The sequence below is a fragment of the Pristis pectinata genome, chromosome 17 (genome assembly GCF_009764475.1).
Source record: "Pristis pectinata isolate sPriPec2 chromosome 17, sPriPec2.1.pri, whole genome shotgun sequence".
In the NCBI taxonomy this organism is placed as follows: Eukaryota; Metazoa; Chordata; class Chondrichthyes; order Rhinopristiformes; family Pristidae; genus Pristis; species Pristis pectinata.
The window spans coordinates 35,081,092-35,100,703 of record NC_067421.1 but is presented as its reverse complement, the minus strand read 5'-3'; the positions used below and the strand labels follow the sequence as shown (position 1 = coordinate 35,100,703).

Genomic DNA, 19,612 nt, shown 5'->3' with positions numbered 1-19,612 from the left:
ACAAATACCTAAACTCATTGCTGCCCAATGTGAACCAACTACCTGCCTTCCTGTCCACCACACTTGACCTACCAGGCATGCTCAGAACCAGTCAAAGTCTTAAAGGGGAAATGCATTCTATTCTTAAAAAGGAAATGTACTGTGCTTAAAGAGTATCAGGATGAACTCTTGATGTACTGAGAACTGGGAAGTAGGATTATTTTCAATAAGGGGTCAGGGAGTCTAAAACGAGAGAGCATAGATTTAAGCTGAGAGGGGAAGATTTTAAAAAGGACCTGAGGGGCAACTTTTTCACACGGGGGCGGTGGGTGGATGGAACGCGCTGCCAGTGGAAGTGTTGGAGGCAGATACAATTACAACATTTAAAAGACATTTACACAGGTTCATAAGAAAGATTTAGAGGGGTAATGGGCCAAATGCAGGCAAATGGGACTAGCTCAGGAAAGCTCAGCATGGATGAGTTGGGCCAAAGGGCCTGTTTCCATGCTGTATAACTCTGTGACTCTCTAACACTAACACCACTGACCAAGCAATGATCCTAAGCATGGTGCAGCAGGAGGCGGCTGTCAAGCCTCATGCGTCTGTTTTCCCACATCATGAACTCACGGTTGATTTGCAGCCGAACTTCCTAAGACCCTTTCCCCATCTCCCTTAACCCCCTTGGCCACCAGAAACAAGCCTGGTAGACCAAATGGGCAGCAACTAGCTGGATTGGATCTGCCTTCTTTCTGTGGGCAGAGCATACCTGAGCAATTTTCCACATTGTCAGGGAGATGCCAGTGTTACACCTGTACTGGAACAACTTGTCTAGAGGCACAGCTAGTTCTGGAGTACAAGTCTTCTGTACAATAGCCGGGGTATTGCCTGGTCCCATAACCTCCACTGCATCCAGCCCTCTCAACCTTTTCTTGATAACACACAGGGTTGAATCTAGTTGGCTGGAGACCAGTGGCATCTCAGGAAGATGTCATTTATTCGGTATTTCTGACTGCACATAGTTCCGAATGCCTTGGCCAGCTTGAGTTCAGTCTAAAAGCCCAGGAATTATTCTCTTAAATTACCAAAATTCTGATCAAATCCAGAGAATTCCTGGGTGCAGTCTGCAGTGAAGTACGAATGCAACATCTTGGCCCGTATTAATGAAGCATAAGACCAAATAAATATGCTGGCACAAAAAATTTGATAAGATAACCACAACAAATGATGTAATAAAAGTCTTAGAATACCATGAAATCTGTATTGAGTTTGATAATAGAACCATAGCACACTACAGCACAGAAAACAGGCCATTCAGCCCTTCTAGTCTGTGCCAAAACATTATTCCACTAGTCCCATTGACCTGCACCCAGTCTATAACCCTCCAGACCTCTCCCATCCATGTATCTATCCAATTTATTCTTAAAGCTTAAGAGTGATCCCACATTTACCACGTCAGATGGCAGCTCATTCCACATTCCCACCACTCTCCGAGTGAAAAAGTTCCCCCTAATGTTCCCCCTAACTCTTTCCCCTTTCACCCTAAAGCCATGTCCTCTCATACTTAACCCACCTAATCTGGGTGGAAAGAGCCTACTCGCATTTACTCTGTCTATACCCCTCATAATTTTGTAAACCTCTATCAAATCTCCCCTCATTCTTTCAATATATTCAATCTCTGCAATTAGATCAATTCCCAGAATTCCCTATTCTACAGGTCCTGATCCAAACGTGTCCCCTTGGCAACGGTTGCTACCCGAGGCCTGCACTGGTCAAAGCCTGCCCAAAATATCGCGGCTGCACAGTGATTGAGGATGTCAGCTGGAAGGATTCCTTCTTGATTTGTAACCAACCAAACACTGGAGAAGTCAGGGCCGGGATTAGAGGTAATACGATTCATGACTAAATAATCATATCTTATTATAGCATCGACCCCTAATAACATTAGACTATTTGCTATTCCTTCACACTGAGCTTAGAGAATGGCATTGAAAAGAATTAGACCCAGCGACACAGTAACATAAGTGACAAAAATCAAGATTAATTATATATAGACACATAATGTGCATTTATCTAAGTGGCAGACTTCACCATCAGGAAAGGTCAGGCAGTGATAAAGCATTTTAATTATTTTTAAGTGGTGAGTATTACAGACATTGAATGCAAGCATTTTTGGGAGTGAAGAGAGTAATTTGCAACAAGAAGGTCCATTGTTCAGTGACTGACCCCAGCTGTAGCTTATATTTCCATCTCTCTATTAAGAGATTACACCTTGATTTATAAAATCTCTCACTCTTAACATATCTTGATAACTCATTCCACAAACCTATTCCCCTTTGTGTTTAAAAGTAGCTTCTGACTTCTTTCCCATCAAAGAATGAAATAGAAAGTTATGAAGAGATAGACTCACTGATAGATCCAGCACAAAGCCATTCACCCTCTCATACCTATCAGCTTGTTGAATGGAGAAGAAGAGCTGCAAGGGTTAAGATAAATATTAGGTCATTGATTTATTTGTTGACTCATTGAGGTTAGCTAATACTTCAATCATGTTAATTTTTTACCATTTAAAATGATGAATTTGTGTTTTTAATTGTTTTTGAATGGCCCTGAATGTTTGAAACATTCAAAATTCTTCACAGGTTTGACAGCCAGCTAATCCCAGGGAACTGTAGCTCAGTCACCTGTCTTTTTCTCAACTCTTTTTTCGGCAGAGTTCACCTGGCTTCTCATCTGACAAACATCCCGTGCGTGAACCCTCGTGCCAGTGACGATTCAGGAAGTTGACACCAGTGGACCCTTAAAGTTTGTATTTATTGCATGGGTTGTGGTGAGTGAGGCCACTCATCGTTTGCAGGATATTCTGGGTCCTTATTACTGAAGAGGTATAACAGGTTAGCATTGTCTCGACTCGATATTGACTCGATAGCCTCCAATTTACAAGGTTTACCTGAACTAAGCACTACCAAACTCACGAGGGATGGTTGTAGCCAGTCTCTTGTACTGATGTCATTAAGATGGGAAGATTTCAAAGAAGATCTGCAAGGATATTGCCAGGACTTGAGGGCTTGAGTTATAGGGAGAGGTTGGGCAGGCTAGAACCTTATTCTTTGAAGCATAGGAGACTGAAGAGTGAACTGTGTATAAAATCAGAAGGGTTATATCAGCAGTTCTCTTTCTGAGGGAAAGAGAATCAAAAGCTAGATGGCGTAGGTTTGAGGTGGAGGGGGAAAAGTTAAAACGGATGTGACGGGCAACTTCTTCATGCAGAGGGTGGTACGTATATGGAACGAGCTGCCAGAGGATGTGGTAGACGTGGGTACAATAACAACATTTAAAAGACACTTGGACAGGTACATGGATAGCAAAGCTTTAGAGGGATAAGGGCCAAATGCAAACAAATGGGACTTGCTTAGATGGATTTGTTCTACGAGGAGCAGACATCCATTCAGCAGGCTGAATGGTTTTACTCTGTGAGAGAAGCCAGCCTGAAACCCAAGGCCCACTCCTCACATGCACTGACCTCAAAATGAGCCTCCAATCACTTATTGGTGCCACCAAATAAACCTCCACCTCTTCCTTGCAGAGTCATAGAATGAGGCAGAGAGATCTAGGTTTGGGTCTCAGGAGCTGAAGGCAGAGGCACTGATGGTGGGCTGATTCAATAAGGAAGATCAAGAGGACAGAAAAGGGGGAACAGAGATCTCTGGAGGACTGTAGGGTTTAAGGAAGTTTCAGAAATAGGGCTGAGACCCAGTGGAGGGATTTGGGTGAGGATGAGGATTTTAAAATTGGGTGATTGCTGGATTAGGAGTCAGGAGGTGGGTGAAGGGTGAATAGGACTGGTTGGGAGTTAGGACAGAGGTGGCAAAGCTTTGGATGAGCTCGTGTGTATTGGAGGCTGGCTGGGAGACCGTGGAATGGTCAACTCTACTATCAAACACGTGAAGGAGGGTCTGGCAGTAGATCAGAGGAGGTCGAATAGGTGTCCAGCAGTGTTATGGAGGTGGAGTTAATTGGTTTTATTGATGGTACAGATAGGTGATTGAAGGCTCATCTCGAGGTCAAACCCAACAAGCTGATGAAGAACAGTGCATGTGAGGAGTGGGCCTTGGGTTTCAAGCTGGCTTCTCACACAGAGTGAAACCATCCAGCCTGCTGAATGGATGCCCGCTCCTCGTAGAACAAATCCCATCAGTCTTATTTCCCCACTCCTTCTCCACAGCCCTGCAAATTATTCCCTCTCAAGGTCCTACCCAGTTCCCTTTAGAAGACCAATGTTGGCTTTGTTTCCAACACGCAGGCAGTTGGTTCCAGAGCAGAACTGCTCTGAACAAAAAAATTCTTTCCTCACATCCCCCTTATGTGTTTTGCTCAAGATTTAGAATTTGTGTCTCCAATCCTGGAACCATCAATTAATCATCTAACCAACCTTTTGGGCAACTGCTATAATATCTCAGTATATAATTCGGTGAAACACCAGTATAGAACTATAAGCTTCTGGTGTTACAATTTAATTGTAAACTTGGTTTAGCTGGGAGCACACTCCTCTTCATGGGAGTCCCAGTCTGTGGCATGGACATTGAAATCTGGTTAATGGCACATCTACTGATGGATTACTCTACAGCTGGTAAGGTGTTTATCCACAGTGCTCTCAAATGTGCAAAGCTCTACATGGGACCCTGGAACTATCCTTGTATTCTGGACAACATTCCCCTTTCAAACAAATGCAATAAAGATCAGGTTAACTTTGCCTCATTTGTGGGATCATAAGGCATAAAAGATTAGCTGATAATATAGGCAACATCAACAATATTGACCGCACCCTGTAAATAATTTAACCTTGTGCATAACAGAGTAAACCAGGCAACAGCAAAGTCCACTGCCAGGTTTTACATCTCTCCCCATCATGAATTCATTCCGACTTCAGCAGAAACACAAGTCAGGAGGGAATTGTGTAACACAGCTGCCTATAGCTATCATCTGCTTTGTACCGTCTCACACACACACACACAGACAATCTGATTCCACTGTCCTCCCCTGTGAAGGGAAGCAGGTGAGGTTTGAGATTTGGCTGTAAAAGCATAATGCACAGTTGCAGCTATTCTACAGAGCACCAACAGATGGAAGTCCGTGTTGACTTCAGTTCTGCAGTGGGTGAATCACAAAGCAGGAGACCTCTGTAACGGATGGCGTGGGTACCTCCCCCACCGATGCACCCTTCCCCACCAGCTGCTCCCCTGCAGTTGCAATGCTGTTCACAGCGTTGTCATGTGAACTGGTTGTTGTGGCAGTCACAATGACACCAGGCAGGGCACACACCTGCTGTGTTCAGTCTCTCCTGAGAGAGGCTTCCTCGGAAAAAGTGGCTGCTTTTCTCTTAATTTGTTTTTCAATGGATGTAGCAGGCAAATCCAGCATTTATTGCACATCCCTAACTGCCCTTGAGAAGGTGATTGTGAGCCACCTTCTTGAACAGCTGCAGTCCTTCTGGTGAAAGTGCTCCCACAGCACTGTTGGGAAGGGAGTTCTGGGATTTAGACCCAACGACGATGAAGGAGCAGCGATATATTTCTTAGTTTGGGTGGTGCTTAGAGGGGAACCTGCTGGTGGTGGTGTCCCCATGCACCTGCTGCCCTTGATGATAGAGGTGGCAGGTCTGGGAGGTGCTGGCGGAGTAGCCTGTGTGAGTAACTGCAATTTATAGATTGGTATTGGTATTGGTTTATTATTGTCACTTGTACCGAGGTACACACTGCAGCCACAGTGGAAGGAGGGAATGATTAGGGTGATAGAGGGGGAGCCAACCAAGTGGGCTGCTTTGTTCTGGATGGTCAGAGAATCAGAACAAGATACAACAGGTAAACAGGCCCTTCAGCTCACTGACTCCACACTGACCATTAACTACCCAATTACATTCATCCTACATTAATTCCTTTTCTTTTAATTCTCCCCACATTCTCATCAGCTCCCCCCAGACTCTACCACTCACCTACACACTAGGGGCAATTTACAGCAGCCAATTAACCCACCAACCCACACGTCTCCGGGATGTGAGAGGAAACCCATGCGGTGACAGGTAGAACGTTCAAACTCCACACAGACAACACCAGAGGTGAGGATTGAACCCAGGTCTCTGGTGCTGTGAGGCAGTGGCTCCACCAGCTGTGCCACTATGTTGCCCGATATGATGTCAAGCATAGTGAGACTGTTGGCATTGCAGTCACTCAGGCCAGTGCCAAGCGTTCTATCCCAGTCTTGTCTCATGAGAGTGTTGCCAGGTTACTGGTATTGGTTTATTATTGTCACATGTACTGAGATACAGTGAAAAGCTTTGTTTGCGTGCCATCCAGGCAGATCATGCCATATATAATTCCAATGAAGCAGTACAAAGAAGACAGAATGCAGAAAATAGTGTTGCGGTTACAGAGAAAGTGCAGTGCAGATAGACAAATAAAGTGCAAGGCCACGACGAGGTAGATTGGGAAATCAAGAATTCATCTTTAGCGTAAGAGAGGTCCATTCAAGAGTCTGATAACAGCGGGGTAGGAGCTGTCCTTGAGCCTGGTGGTATGTGCTTTCAAGCTTTTGTTTCTTCCGCCCAATGGCAGAGGGGAGAAGACAGAATGACCAGGGCAGGTAGGGTTCTTGATTATGTTGACTGCTGTCCCGAGGCAGCAGGAAGTATAGACAGAGTCAGTGGAGGGGAGGCTGGTTTGCGTAATGGACTGGGCAGTCACAACTCTCTGCAATTTCTTGCAGACTTGGGCACAAGGATGAGATCATTACTGTGTCATAAGGGATCACAGAGCACAACGCTGAAGACTGACCAAAGAGCCCCTCAGCCTTGGTGCGATGCCCTCCACTGACAAGTAGCCTGATGGCGTACAGTGAGGTCACCTCAACATAGTTAATTACACAAGGCAGCTGACCACAAGCTTACAGAGCTTGAACATCACCTCAATCAGACAAAGCAAAGTCCTGGGAAGACCCCACGTTCAAGACGCCTAAGGTGGTTGTTGAAGGCTGAGAGTTGTGATTACCAGTAAATGAAACAAAAAACAGGAGGCAGCTTAGACTTAACCAGCTCACCAGCTTAACCAGTGGAGCTCACTGCACTGAAAGTCGCAGGCAGATTGAATGGATATTTGAAGGGAGATGACAGAGATTTCTTAACCTCTGGGACTGGGCAGGATGCATGGACTTCAAGGTGTTGTCCAGTCCTGACATTTAATTCAACTATATCATAACCTGATAAATCTCCCACTGTTCCCTGACTAAAACTGCAGGATCTTTTACATCCTTCTGAGATAACATGGAGATCTGGCTTAACCATTTCTCTTAAGGACAGCCCCTCTGGTGGTGCAGTAGTCCATTGCTCCATTAGTGTTCTGGAGTGAGATTCAACACACAAGCATACAGTTCAGAGGTTAGAGTGCTGTCCAACACAACACCACTGCCCACCCGCTCACCCCAATACGCAACGCACTCCTGGAGTCAGAGTAATAAAACATGGAGCTCAGTAACATGAAGCTGTATTTTTCATGCAGGGAGTCTGGCATCATGGAAGAGCTAGGGGCAATTTGCAGTGGCCAATTAATGTACCAACCTGCACATCTTTGGTATGTGGGAGGAAACCCACATGGTCATAGGGAGAATGTGCAAACTCCACACAGACAGCACCAGAGGCCAGGATTGAACCCAGGTCTCTGGTGAGTAATCAACATCACATTGGCAAAATATCTTTCTTCCAACTGGCTATCACAACAGCTGGCTTGGTAGGAGAGAGGTGCCAGCCAGAGCCAGCCCTGCTAACTTCTCTCCTGCAACTGTGCCATGAGGAGTATGTGTGGGGAGAGGTCCCGAGCCACGTTCAGTGCAGTCAGGTACCCTGCCATCGCCCATCGTTCACCTCTGGTTGCCAGCAATGAATGGGCGGCAGACCCTTCCGATCTTGGAACTGAATATCTAGGGTGGTGAGGAACAGTCTGCAGTTGTACATTGAGTGGCTTATGGTCCACTAGCCACAATGCCTATGGTGTCCAGTGTCCATGGTGTCCAATATCCAGAGTGTCCATAGAGTCTCGTGTCCATAGTGTTTCGTATCCATAGAGTCCAGTGTTCATTATGTCCAATGTCTGTTGTGCCTAATATATATAGTGTCCATTACCTATGCCCATAGTATCCAGTGTCCGTAGTGTACAGTAGTGTCCATTATCCATAGTAACCATAGTGTTCATTGTGTCAAGTATCCAGCACCATAGTGTCCCGTGTCCATAGTGTCCACAGTCTATTATGTCCAGAACCCAAAGTGTCCCATGCCCACTGTGTCTACTACCTATATTGTCCATAGGGTCTAGTGTTCAGCACCCATGTTGTCCATGGTGTCCAGTGATCATGGGGTCCACAGCCCCTTGGACCTATATTGTTCACAGTGTCCAGTGCCCATTGTCGAATGCAGTGAACAAGGAGTAACCACTGCCCAGCATGTCATGCATGGTCAGTCGCTACTTAAGAATGGTACAGAGGACTATTGTACTCATGGAACCCTGTCCCAAGAGAACACAGAAGTGCTTCCTCAGACCTTTAAGCCAAAAGCACAACACATAAAACTTGCACGTTGAACTCTGCTTCTGAAATCAGTTCAGTTAAATCAACAGGACTGGATTCCAGGTCCAGTGCCTCAGGTATCCAAATCCCTATAGTCCACCTCTGCTGTAGGTCCTGAGGACAAGTTCCACCCCTTCAGGGAAATGCAGCAAATGCTTACTTGCCGCATGAACCAGACCAAGCCGATAACTTTTCATCCACTTTCTTTATTTGCATCATAATGTACACTTTGGATTCTGAAAAACCTGCTTTACATTGTGAAGTGCAGAGAAATTACCTGCTCCAGGTGAATTAAAAATAGGGATCGGGACCTTTATCTTAACTGACTCCCTGAACAGACTAAGCTGGGTGAGTGCCCTCTGTGGGTGGTGGGAGGTGAAGCCTCCTCACTTGGTGGCGGGCTGGAAGCAGCCCTTCTGATGCCACTGCATGTCTCGGAGACGGCGGATGGATTGCATCAGGGGCTGCTGGGCGTACCACTCGTTCCAGTGCTTGTAGTCCCCCATCTCGAACAGGTACTGGTATCCTCTGTATCCAGGGTACTGGTAACCAACCCATCTGCAACAGCGGGAGGGAGAGAAAAGATCAGTCGTCCTTCCTATTGTGGATTACTCTGCCGACTCCATTCTCTGCCACTGCCACAGCGAGACATCCCTGCTCCGATATTTGAGTCCTGACCCGAAACGTTGACCGCCTGCTTTTCTCCAAAGATGCTGCCTGGTCTGCTGAGTTCTTCCAGCATCATAGTGTTTATCATCTAAATTCCAGCATCTGCAGTCCCTTGTTTCTCTCCTATGTTTGAATCCTTACCCTATGAAGGCCTGCAGACAATTCGTCTTCTCAACCACCTGCTGTATGTAGAGTCACAGAGTCACACAGCATGGGAACAGGCCCTTCAGCCCAACTCATCCATGCCAACTGTGTTGCCCAGTGAGTTAGTCCCACCTGTCCATGTTTGGTCCATAACCCTCTAAACCTCTCCTACCCATGTACTTATCCAGACGGTTTTTAAATGTTGCTAATGTGCCCACCTCAACCACTATTTCTGGCAGCTCATTCCAAATACGCACCACCCTTTGCATGAAGAAGCTGCCCCTGATGTCCCTTTTAAATCTCTCGCCTCTGATCTTAAACCTATGTCCTCTTGTTTTTAGCACCCCTTCCCTGGGAAAAAGTCTATGTGCTTTCACCCTGTCTATATCCCTCATGATCTTATATACCTCTATCAGGTCACCCCTCAATCTCCTACGTTCCAGGGAATAAAATCTACGTGCTTAGCTTCAGCAACCGGTACCCATGGCTCGTTTCACCTCCCCCTTTCCCAATCTGTCACCATTCAGATAACAAGTACATTCGGAACAAGCTACCTTAACTCCCTGCGACATCAGCTCTCCATATAAGTTGCACTGCAGTTACTCACGTGCCACTGTGGACCCTCACACTGCCCACACGGTCACTGAATCCATAGGCCCACAGACTGGGAATGTCATCCTCCATAATCTCCATCTTGTTTCCTTGGAATTCGGCCATTTCGAACAGGCTGATTTTGTGCTCTTGGTTATCCTGTGAGGCAGTGGATAAAAACATACTGTGAGGGAATCCGACATTTCCCTTTCCCTCTGCCTTCATTGACGGCTACTTTTTGACGGGGAGTGGGGGGGTACACTCACCAACTAATCTCAACAAGTGGGATCTAGTCGGTCAAGGCGCAGAGTGAGAGACGACAGCAGTGGTGAGGTGAAAGACTTACATTTCTATAAGCGCCCTCACAACCTCAGGATAACTCAAAGCATTTTAAAGCCAGTGAAGTCATGTTGAGATCTGGGAGATGAGCAATCGAGCTGCACACAGCCAGCTGTCACAAGAGCATGAAAGACATTGTAGGAGGGTATATTCAAAGCTTAAGCAAAACAGGAAACAAAGGCATTGGCCAAAAATAAAGACAAGAAAGATTAGCCTGAGAAACAGACTCGAGCTTGGAAGGGCAAGGAATCCTGTTGTTTGACGACCTCTCCTTTCATGTTCTACCCAGGCACGAGAGACTTGTTGAAACTTTCTCCCCAGTGTTGGTGCAAAGTCAAAGTGGACATTAAGGGGTTGACAGAGGTGACTACGCCAAGAATATCTTTCACGTACATTTGATTTGTTTGTGTTTCACCACTCTCCACGCTCAGGTGTGGACAACTTACCATACAGACCGGGCGGAAGGACATGATGCGGTCACTCCTGTAGCTGTTGGACCAGGAATCCCAGCGAGGGTACTCGCCCTTCTCCAGGATGAACATCTCTCCGCGGAAGTTTGCTTGCTCATAAGCAACCCATCTGGTGTAAGAAACAAAAACAAATAAGCTTAAATAAGAGGAAGAACAACAAGTTTTCCTAGCTGTTTGGAACCAAAGTTATAGAATATATTAATAAAGACAGTGTTTCTTATCTTCTGTAGATAAGTTTATAGAGGACTATAGAATAGTGGAGGATATTGTGTACAGTTTTAGTCACTGTGTTATTAGAAAGGATGTCATTAAATTGGAAAATGTGCAGAGAAGATTTATGAGAATGTTGCCAGAACTTGAGGACCTGAGTTATAGGGAGAGGTTGGGCACACTAGGACCTTATTCCTCAGAGGGGGGTGACCTTATAGAGGTGCATAAGATCATGAAGGGCATAGATAGCGTGAATGCACACAGTGTTTTTCCCAGGGAAAGGGAATCAAAAACTAGAAGGCATAGGTTTAAGGTGCGAGGGGAAAGATTTAAGAGGGATATGAAGGGCAACCTTTTTATGCAGAGGTGGTGCATACATGGAACAAGCTGCCAGAGGAAGGCAGGTACAATAACAACATTTAAAAGACATCTGGACAGGTATAGGGATAGGAAATGTTTAGAGGGATATGGGCCAAATGTGAGCAAACAGAACTAACTTAGATGGGTATCTTGGTCAGCATGGACGAGTTGGGCTGAAGGGCCTGTTTCCATGCTGTTTTACTCTATGACAGAAGGAGGTTATTTGGCCCATTTAATCTGTGCTAGCTCTTTTTGAAGAGCTGCCCCATTATTCTCCCACTTTCCCTATATCCCAGTACATCACATTGGTCCAACCTCAAAAGGACTGACTGATTTGCAGTCACAAGATCAGAAGTGAGATGGACCAAGCATTTAGCAGCACGCCTCGCTTCTTTTTGTCATCTTTAAAACAGTATGACTAAGAAACGCGTTTCTTCATTCTGAGCAAATAGATATTCTGTCTCCAAAGTTCCATTTCATTCTGTTCCCTCCACTGCTCAGAACTTTGGCAACTGCCACCTATCTGGCCCAGAAACATTCCAATAAACACAGAAGAGCAGTGGGGCGTGGGAAATGGATGAAGCACTTCTCAATGTCACAACTTCACACCGATGAGGGGCTGTCATATATGTCCACTCCCCTCTACCCATTGGCCCAGTGGCTCTTTGAAGGGTCATTTGAAGGGTCACTTACGGCCCACAATCCACGCGGATACTGCCCACTCTGTCGAAGTTGCGATCGCACAGGTTCACACACTCGCTGGAGAACTCTACAAATCGGCCCTGGAAGTTCTCCTGTTCATAAATGATGATCTGCAGCAAAGGATGGAGTCAATCAGGTAACAAGCCAAGCATTCAGCCGTGGATCAGAGATCAATGTCATTTTAACGTCAATGTTCCTAACTTGGTCAAATGTCTCCAGAAGGAAGTGTACAAAGCTGTCTCCTTCTTTCAATAACATGAAATTTGTACTAGTTAGTTTACATCAGATGTTAGGGGATTGAGCAATGAAGGTCCCAAAATAATTCAGACTGGATCCTCTGTTCCAAACCTTAGCCTAGCCTCAATCCTGTGAGCAAGATTGTCTGCACTAATCTGCTAATTTTCCTTGGATGAATACGGCAGAAATTGCTCACCTGAGATCACTAGTAACGGACCAGACTGGGCTTCACTCAGACTATATGGATGCTGGGCACTTTGATGCACAAACCCACTGCTTCAATTGAAGTAATTCCATGCTTTGCAGTTCTAACCTCCCTGAATGACACCTAAAGACAGCCAAAAACTATGCACTAACATGGAATTTCAGAGGTTTGCTACAGGATCTGTGGCATTCACCTTGAAATACAATTCAAATGGCAAAGGCAGCCATTTACACTACTCTTCTGGCATTTCCATCAAATTGGCTGTGGAAAATCAGAGAATCTCAAAGAATTCAGGCCCACTCAATCAGACTCATTTCAATGGAACACACTTCTAAATATTTTATGTAACCTTTTTTTGACTGCAAGGTGGGCACCCAGAGACTCAGTCAATGCTGTAAAACAGAGTAACTCTGAATCTGAAACCTGGTCATATAGTCAGCTTCCTCAGTACACAGAAACCAAGGAGTGAGGAGGGCTCTGTGGTATCTGCCTCCATAGCTTGGTATCTCCATAGCTAATGATGTGTTTAAAAGCTTGCCTGAAGATAAAGGTCTTTACTTGTGATACTGAGGAGCATTCAAAGGAACCTGTCTTCTTTATGTAATTTACTCATTTATAGAATGTGACGTCACAGGCAATCCTAGAAATCGTTGTCCGACCTGAGTTGCCTTAAAATAAGGAGACATTAAAGGGTTAACCACATTGGTAGGTCTGGAGTATCGGTCAGACTGGGTAAGAGTAGCAGATTTCTTTCCTTGAAGGACACCAGTGAACCATTTGTGTTTTTACAACGATCCCGTAGTTTCATGCTTACCATTACTGAGACTACTTTGTATTTAATTCCAGGTTTATTTAATTACTTGAATTTAAGTTCCTGAGATCCCATGTAGAGATTCAAACTCTTGTCTATGGATCAGTATGCTTCAACTCTGGCCGGTAGTTCAGTATATTGTACAATTTATGTGTTCTGTGTGTTGTTGTCTGTACCTCCGTGCCTGTGATGCTGCCACAAGCAAGTTTTTCATTGTTCCTGTACCTCACCGTACTTGTGCACATGACAATAAACTCGACCTGACTTGATCTTAATGACTGTTGCAAATATTTATCTGCCAGGGGAGATTATACAAACTGGAATTGTATTCACTGAAATTTAGAAAGTTAAGCAACAATTTGGACAAAATTTTTCAAGGTTTTTTTTAATATTCATTCTCAGGATCCGAGTGTTCTGGCATGACCAGCATTTATTGCCAATCCACAATCGCCTTTCAGAGGATGGAGGGGTCCTGGGTTCAATCCTGACCTTGGGTGCTGTCTGAGTGGAGTCTGCATGTTCTCCCAGTGACCACGTGCTCCAGATTCCTCCCACATCCCAAAGAAGTGTGGGCTGGTGGGTCAATCGCCCACTGTAAATTATCCCTAGCATATAGGGGAGTGGGGAAAATTGATGGGAATGTGGGGAGAATAAAATAGGACTTGGTATAAAATGGGTGTTTGATGGTCAGAGCAGATTGATGGGTCAAAGAGCCTGTTCCCACTCTGTGTGACTCCATAATGCTGGCTGACTGATCTCTAAGTCCCCATTTTCTCTCTCCTGCCTGCCTCTCAGAATATAGCACAGACATACGATGACGAGGAATTAAACAGACAAAGGAGGGATGAGCTTGATACACTCAAGGGCTTTTACCAGTTCCCAAAATTAATTCCACAGTAAACCAGAGCTAACCCATTCAACGTTACTTGGGGCATGATATTACACTCACCTTGAAGTTGCCCATTCCTGGTTCTCTGGTCTTGGGGTTCTTGGAGCCTGGAGTGGCAACCTGGCCAATGCCGGGGTTGCCCTTTTCCTGGGTGGGGCTCTTTGTGGTCTGAGACATTCTGCACCTTCAAGTACGATATGAAGCTGAGAACAAGAGATAGAAATATAACACATCCCCTGTCCCAACACAGCACAGCAGAAAAACTGAGTAAATCAATACCCTCATGCCTCAAATAATGATTTATCGAGCTTATCAATTTGCAATACAAACAGCTTCAAATTGAATTGGGATGAGCGAATATTGGAATTCCAATCAGCAAACCATTTGTCCAATTAATAATCAGAAAAAAGAAATTGAATGTTTATATTCTATTCTGTATTTCTCAACAATAAGCTAAACAAGCTGCCTTAATGAGAAAGTATCTCACTCTTTTGAGTTCTGTGTGTTCTCAACATCTTGTTATTCTTAGAAGTTCACAACTTCTTCCCTCAGGGTATCTGACCCTAATATATTAAACCGGAATTACTCTTTACATTCCTTGCACACAAGAACTTTTTAAAACTCCAACCATTGATATTCCCTCGATCTTCGCTGACTCCTTTCACACCTACTGGAGTGCTGGTGTATCATACTGAAGCTTCTTCACCCTGATCTCTCAATTTAACAAAAACGTTTGATCAAAGCTTCTTTCAATACTTTCTCTCTAGATCTTCTCGTTGATCCTTCATTTACGATACTCCTTCTGCTATGCCTTTTCTCTTTCCAGCCTTCTGCTTCCTTGCTCTCCACTCTCTGGGTTTTCTGAGTCTCTTACCAGTGGATCGCTGGTCCAACTTGATGCCTGACAAGCACTCAGCATTCAATTTATACTCTGGCAAATACAGCCCTCAAACTAAAGCAGACAATGGATCTGATAGCTCATCAGAGTCTGCTGTTCAAACTTACCGGTCATCACATATTGCAGTAAAGTACTTTTCCCAGGCAGTGGGGTGGAATAATCTCAACTCACTGACAGCTGAATCAAGCACATTGCTTTGTTTGAAAGTGATTTACATGTTGTCTGACCCAACACAAAGAAAAGGCCACTGACATGTGAGTTTTGTTCATCAAGTAACAATGCTGAGGATTGGAAAAAACATACATCGACATACACTGATCTGGAGGCTATAAGGTGTCAGAGGATAGCACTGAGTCAGAAGGTTGTAAGTTCAGGTCTCACTACAAAGGAGAGCACAAGAATCCAGGCAAACACTCCAGACCAGTTCTGTCTTTACTGGGAGAACCTCAGTGAAAGGAGGAAATGACCACATTCCTATAGCACCTTGCCTGACCACTGGTTATTCCTGAGGGTTTTACGGCCAATGAAATAATATTGAAAAGTAGTCACTGTACTGATGTCAGTCTGTGGCAGCTGATTTATGCACAGCAAGCTCCCACAAACAGAGATGTGATAATGATTATTAGACCATTATCCACTATTACCTGGAAAACTGAACAAAATGATCTCTGAACTAATGCCAGGGATCTTTTCCTTGCTCCCAATGATATGCACAGGCCTAGTCAGCCTGGGTTTTGTGCTCAAAATTGAACCCATCCTCACCAATCACAGAGCAAAAACAAACCTGATGGAAACTGCCAACGTGTGATGAGTTTACGTCAAATGTTGAGTTAGACTTTACTTGTTGGTTCCCCAGACTTTTAGGGGACATTCTCCATTCAGTATCCATCATCATTCAAGGTTATCCTGAGTTCAACACAGTTCACCCACACCACCTTCCCCATCTGGTTCTGGTTCCACCTGCCATACACCTCTCCCCGAATGGTTCCCATTCTCACCTCTTTTACAGCAGATTCCAGCACTGGGAGCCTTTTGTGTTCCTGCTTATCTCCCTCCAGCAGCTGTCTCCAACCTCCACCCTCCCCTCCCTCCACCTCGCTCCACCTGCCGCTCATTTCTTTTCTCTCTCTTTGTCTGCCTCCATTCATCATTCACCTGCTCCACCCCAGCTGCCCTCCCCTACCTGGTGCAACCTGCCTGTCATCTTACACCCCTCCTCAGTCCACCAATCACCTTGGATTCCCGTCCCACCACTCCCCCTCTCCCCCTCTCCTCTTTATACTGCCTATCTCCCCTCTCCACTCTCAGTCCTGATGCTGGGTTTCGAGCCGAAACGTCGACATTTCTTTTCCTCCCACAGATGCTGCTCAACCCGCTGAGTTCCTCCAGTGGATTGTTTGTTGACCCTGAGTTTCATGTTCCTTCACAACCAGTTACAAAGCACCTGAGTGGGTTCGGTATCTGGGCTTGGAGCTGAGTCATTATGGCTTACCACAAGCTGCAATGAGTCAATAAAATTGAGGGTTCAAATCTGACCTCAAAGACTTGTTCAAAACCAGGCTGCAGTTTCAGCTCTGCTGGGGGTTTTTTTGCATAGGAAGTTAAACTGAGGCCTTGTCTGTCTCCTCAGACAAACATGTGAGAATCTGGAGCAACATTTCAAAATAGAACAAAGGAGTTCATTCCAGAGTCCAGGCCAAGGTTCAAACTTCAAATAAGATCACTAAGATAAACATCCTTGTCATTATTGTATTGCTCTTGGGAGCTTGCTGTGCAAACAATGGCTGCCGCATTTCCAACATTGCAGCAGTGACAACACTTCAACTTTGATGGTGTACCATAGAGTTACACATCATACAGCACAGACATAGACCCTGCAGCCCAATTGGTCCATACTGACCAAGGTGCCCCATCCACTCTGGCAGAGGTGCTGCATTAAAACAAATCTAACTTTCTCTATTAAACTAGAATGGGGAGGGGAACTGGTGAAAGATAATGAGTATTTACGTGCTGTGTATGAACCATGTTTTGCAATTCATTCTTGCCTGGACTCCCTAGCTGTGGAATTCCTTTGTTTCCTTGGTTTTCCTTCCTCCGGCAAATGAAAACCCAAGTAGGACATTGCTCCATCTTTCATCCAAGACAACCAACACTTTGACTTTCACTGGCTTCTCATATCCAAAGTGTATTGGTGTAAAAAGAGCTGCCTTCACTTGGCATCCATCTCAACCACAAGACATCCAGAGAGATCAGCTTGAAGTTAACTAAGAAATTGCATGTCACCCTCTGTTGGAATCTGCAGCCGATTTGCACACTGCATGTCCCCAGCAATTGCAATGTCACAGCAGTGGCAAATTCCATCTCATTGTCCTTTTCACATTGTGAGAAGTCCCAAGTATCTCAGGAGAGTGTTCTCAAATCAGTTAAGCTGCTTTAGGAGCTAAGGGGCATTTTTAAAAAATGGACAGGGGATTTGGGGAGGAACTTCAGAGTTTGGGTCTTTGGCAGCTGAAGGAACAGCTGCCAGTGCTGAGTGGTCGGAAATTGTGATACTTCAGAGTGTTACTTGCAGAGATAGGGAAGGGTAATGAACTTGTAAAATTAATCGGGAGCCAATGTTATTCATTGAGAATAAGGGCGATGGCTTGACAAGAACTTGTGGTCTACCGAGCAGCAGTGATCACTGATGTCCTTTATGCTTCCGAGACCTAGACTACCTGTAGCAGGCACTGAGAAAGTGCTCTGCAAAATCCTTCAAATTCACTGGAAGGTTCAGTAAACCAATGTCAAGTCAAGTCGAGTTTATTGTCATGTGCACAAGTACGGGTGAGTACAGGGTACAATGAAAAACTTGCTTGCAGCAGAATCACAGGCTCAGACAACACACATAATACATTATACATAAATTATACATAAATTATATAAGACAGTGAAGAGGGAAAAAAAAGGCTGTGTAAAAGCAAGATGTTAGTGCAAAAAAAATGACACAATCTTAGACAAGTCCACAGCAGTGCAAGAGGTGGTCCGTAGTGTTCCGTTGCTGAGGTAGGGTTAGGGTTGCAGAGGTCAGTTTACGAAGCTGATGGTTGTGGGAAAGTAGCTGTTCCTGAACTTGGTGGTATGGGACTTCAGGCTTCTGTACCCCCTGCCCGTCATGGCGATCCTCCCCCTGGCCAACATTGCTTGCACGGAGGCCCTATTTACATTCAACCAGCTACACCAGTCTGTCCTCGTCACTCACATGCCTGGTACCAGACTCCCCAAGGACGCACTGTATCCTGAATTCTGTCATGAGAAAGTGTTCCAAAGAGGACAGTGGAAAAGATTCAGGGATGGTCTCTTTGAAGGAATGCAATGTCCCTACGGACTCCTAGGAATCTCTGGACCACGTGGAGAAAGAGTATTGAGAACCTCGAAGCCACACCTCAGGAGCACACAGAGGCCCTGCATGAGGGGTAGAAAGAATGGACCATCTCACAGACTCCCCATCCCTCCCCCTCAGCCACTATTGCCCTGTTATAGAGTCATAAGGTCATACAGCACGGAAACAGTCCCTTCAGACCAAATGTTCCATGCCAACCATGATGGCCCATCCAAGCTAGTCCCCATTGCCCATGTTTGGCCCATAACCTTCTAAACCTTTCCTATCCTTGTACCTGTCCAACTGTCTTTTAAAAGTTGTTATTGTACCTGCCTCAACCACTTCCTCTGGCAGCTCGTTCCATATTTGTATCACCCCCTGTATAAAAAAAGTTGCCCCTCAAGATCCTATTAAATCTCTCCCCTCTCACCCTAAACCTATGCCTTCTAGTTCTTGATTCTCAAACGTGGGAAAAAAACTGACTGCATTCACTCTATCTATGCCCCTCATGTCGTTCCCACATTGCCCTCACTAGCCATTAAGAACATAAAACTGAAGTGGAGATAAGTCATCCTCATTTCTGAGTGGAATTGGAATTGGTTTATTATTGTCTCTTGTACCAAGGTACAGTGCTTGTCTTGCATACGTTCATACAGATCAATTGTATTGAGGTAGTACAGGGTAAAACAATGCAGAATGCAGAATGAAGTGCCACAGCTACAGAGAAAGTGCAGTGCAGGTAGACAATAAGGTGCAAGGTCATAACGAGGTAGATTGTGAGGTCAAGAGTCTATCTTATCATACCAGGGGACCGTTCAAAAGTCTTATAACAGTGGGATAGAAGCTGTCCTTGAGCCTGGTGGTATGTGCTTTCAGGCTTTTGTATCTTCTGCCCGATAGGAGAGGGGAGAAGAGAGAATGTCCGAGGTGGGTGGGGTTGTTGATTATGCTGGCGGCTTTACTGAGGCAGTGAGAAGTGTAAACAGAGCCCATGGAGGGGAGGTTGGTTTCCGTGATGTGCTGGGCTGTGTCCACAACTCCCTGCAGCTTCTTGTGGTCCCAGGCAGAGCAGTTGCCGTACCAAGCCATGATGCATCCAGATAAGATGCTTCCTATGGTGCATCGATAAAAATTAGTGAG

General features: G+C 45.2%; 1 protein-coding gene across 1 annotated transcript; it reads right to left on the bottom strand.

The window, feature by feature from the left end:
- Nucleotides 1-8,857: 8,857 nt before the first annotated feature.
- LOC127579202 (beta-crystallin B1-like) lies at nt 8,858-14,390 on the bottom strand. The gene is made up of 5 exons (XM_052031810.1): nt 14,274-14,390; nt 12,063-12,181; nt 10,776-10,908; nt 10,007-10,149; nt 8,858-9,144 (listed from the first exon to the last, which is right to left on the bottom strand). The coding sequence occupies exons 1-5, from the start codon at nt 14,388-14,390 to the stop codon at nt 8,973-8,975; spliced, it is 684 nt and encodes a 227-aa protein (XP_051887770.1). The 3' UTR covers nt 8,858-8,972.
- Between the last annotated feature and the right edge of the window lie 5,222 nt (nt 14,391-19,612).